The 2328-nt window shown below is 42.0% G+C and overlaps 1 protein-coding gene across 1 annotated transcript in view; it reads right to left on the bottom strand.

The window, feature by feature from the left end:
• The window catches only part of LOC101845117, a gene marked incomplete at its 3' end in the record, with an annotated part of 37603 nt that overhangs the window by 9715 nt on the left and 25560 nt on the right, over window positions 1-2328 (bottom strand). Inside the window, 1 exon segment of the mRNA XM_035971230.1 lies at window positions 1657-1785. Coding sequence (XP_035827123.1) covers window positions 1657-1785 — 129 coding nt within the window.

Raw genomic sequence — 2328 nt, 5'->3', positions numbered from 1 at the left:
TAACAACAGCCTTGGTCTAAAACAAACAATAGAAAAGGGGAAAATGAAGGTCCAAAGTTTTGTTGTTGTTGTTATTGTTTTTGTCATAATATGTGACTCGGCCATCCCATCCGCTTCCGAAGAGGACATCACCTCAGTTTTAAAGGAGCTAATGAAATGCCCAGATGACTGGCACAAAGCCATAGTGGTCCCATTTTTGGAAAAAGAAAAGCAACAAACAGGACTGTACAACATGCAGAGGCCTCTCTTTATTAAGCCACGCAGGTAAAATATACGCAAAGATACTAGAACAGCGGATAAGACCTATTGTAGAGAGATCTCTGAGTAAAATCAGTTTGGATTCCAAAAGGGAAGAGGGTGCACGGATTATTATTGTATTCGCATTAAGACAGATATGCGAGAAAACAATCGAACACAACAAAGAATCCAACATCCAACATCGTCTTTATAGACCAGGAGAAGGCTTTTGACAGAGTAAACCCTGCAAAACTCTGGCTGACACTCGAAAAGTATGGCGTCAGATGACAAATGTTACATAATGTCAGAGCTCTATATACCAAAAGCAGAAGCTCAGTAAGAATGAAAGAAGGCAATACGGACTGGTTCAAAGTAAGATCTGGGGTACGATAGGGATGCATTCTATCTCCCCTCCTGTTTATAATATGTATGGACACAATTACGCAAGACGCAAACCAAAGCCCAGAAAGCCTAAATGAACTTCTATGCGCACACGACCAAGGTCTTATTCATCCAAACCAACAAAGCCTCCAAAATCAAACTACCGAACTGAACAACAGCCGCGAGAAATTTAAAATAAAAATAAGCTCATTAAAAGCGGAAGTTATGAAAGTGAAACGAAACCGTTGTCCCCTCAAACAGTTGAAGGGGTTTTAATATCTTTTTTTTTTTTGGAAAACGGGTCCTTAGACAGAGAAATAGAAATGTGAACTAAAAAAAAATACCAACTCGCAACCCTCCTACCTCATCCAAACATCTCCTTGGACACAAAGAGACAGCTTATCACCTCAATATTCATACCAACATTATGCTACCCAGTGCCAGACCTGGACATTAAGTAAAACCCATGAAAGCAAAATCATCTCCTGCGAAATGAAATGTCTCCGCAAAACCCTTAACATCACAAGACGAGACAGGCAGAGAAAGGGAGAAGTAAGAGCAGCTATCGGCATTGAGCCCTGCATGCATTACATAGAAAGACAGAGAATAAAATGATTTGGCCATCTGTTACGTATGTCACATGACCAGCCAGTGTCGAGTACCTATAACACGAAGCACTCGGGCTATAAAGGAAGAGGGAGGCCAAGCAAGAGGTGGATCGACGGTGTCAAGGAAACCCTGAGAAAACCTTATATCATAACTGAAAGAGCTGCGGAGCTGGCTTACCATAGAAAACTGCATCTCCCTTCGACGCTTAACTGCAACAGAGGATGAAAAGGTAAAAGTAAAAGTAAGAAGATAGGAGGTAGTTGAGAGACTGTGTGTAATGTTGGTAAGCTATGCTATGGTAAAAGTTTAACGTTAACGTCTTTTCCAACACTGTGATCTTTTTTTACAAAACAGATGAATAGTCAAAGCAAGTCATTTAAGTTGTATCGGTGAGGTTTATCGGTGCGCAAAAAGTTCACAGCAACATACCTGAGGCTGTTAGGTTTGCCAGAGCCCAGCAGCCACACTCTACCACGGTCACATTTGACCGCTGTGACGTCAGAGCTCTGACCACAGTCCGCGTCCCGCCAGCGAGTGCTACATCAAGGCAAGTTTCGTCTGGGGAGGTATAATGTTGATGATGAGATGGTTGTTGTTGTTGTTGGTGTTGTCGTTTCCGTTGCTGTTGTTATTGTTGGTGGTGGTGGTGGTGGTGGTATTTTTGTGTTCTTTCTGTTATGGCTATTGTTATTGCTATTAAGTTGCTGTTTCTTCTGTTGCTGTCTTTGCTTATGTTTCATCGTGTTCTTTATATTTGTATGTGTTTTTCTGCAGTAAAGGTTTTTGCAGCTGATATAGACGTTACTGTCATTGTAGCTTTTGTAGTTGTTGTTATTCCCCACCACTCCTCCACCAGCCTTTTCCCTCCCTCTCTCTCCATTTCTCTTTCTCACTCTACTTCTCTCTCTCATCTCTCCTCTCTCTCTCTCTATCTTTCTCTTCCTGTCTTCCCACACTGTCTAGAAGTTTTATTATACAATGCATTGAGTCGTAACTACCTGTACAAATATAGACGACTCTCTCTCTCTCTCTCTCTCTCTCTCTCTCTCTCTCTCTCTCTCTCTCTCTCTCCCTGTCTCTCCCCCTTCTCTCTCTCTCTCT

This window comes from Aplysia californica, unplaced genomic scaffold (assembly GCF_000002075.1).
Source record: "Aplysia californica isolate F4 #8 unplaced genomic scaffold, AplCal3.0 scaffold00400, whole genome shotgun sequence".
NCBI classification, from domain to species: Eukaryota; Metazoa; Mollusca; class Gastropoda; order Aplysiida; family Aplysiidae; genus Aplysia; species Aplysia californica.
Note: the sequence above shows the minus strand (reverse complement) of the source record. Positions and strands in the feature narration are given on the sequence as shown.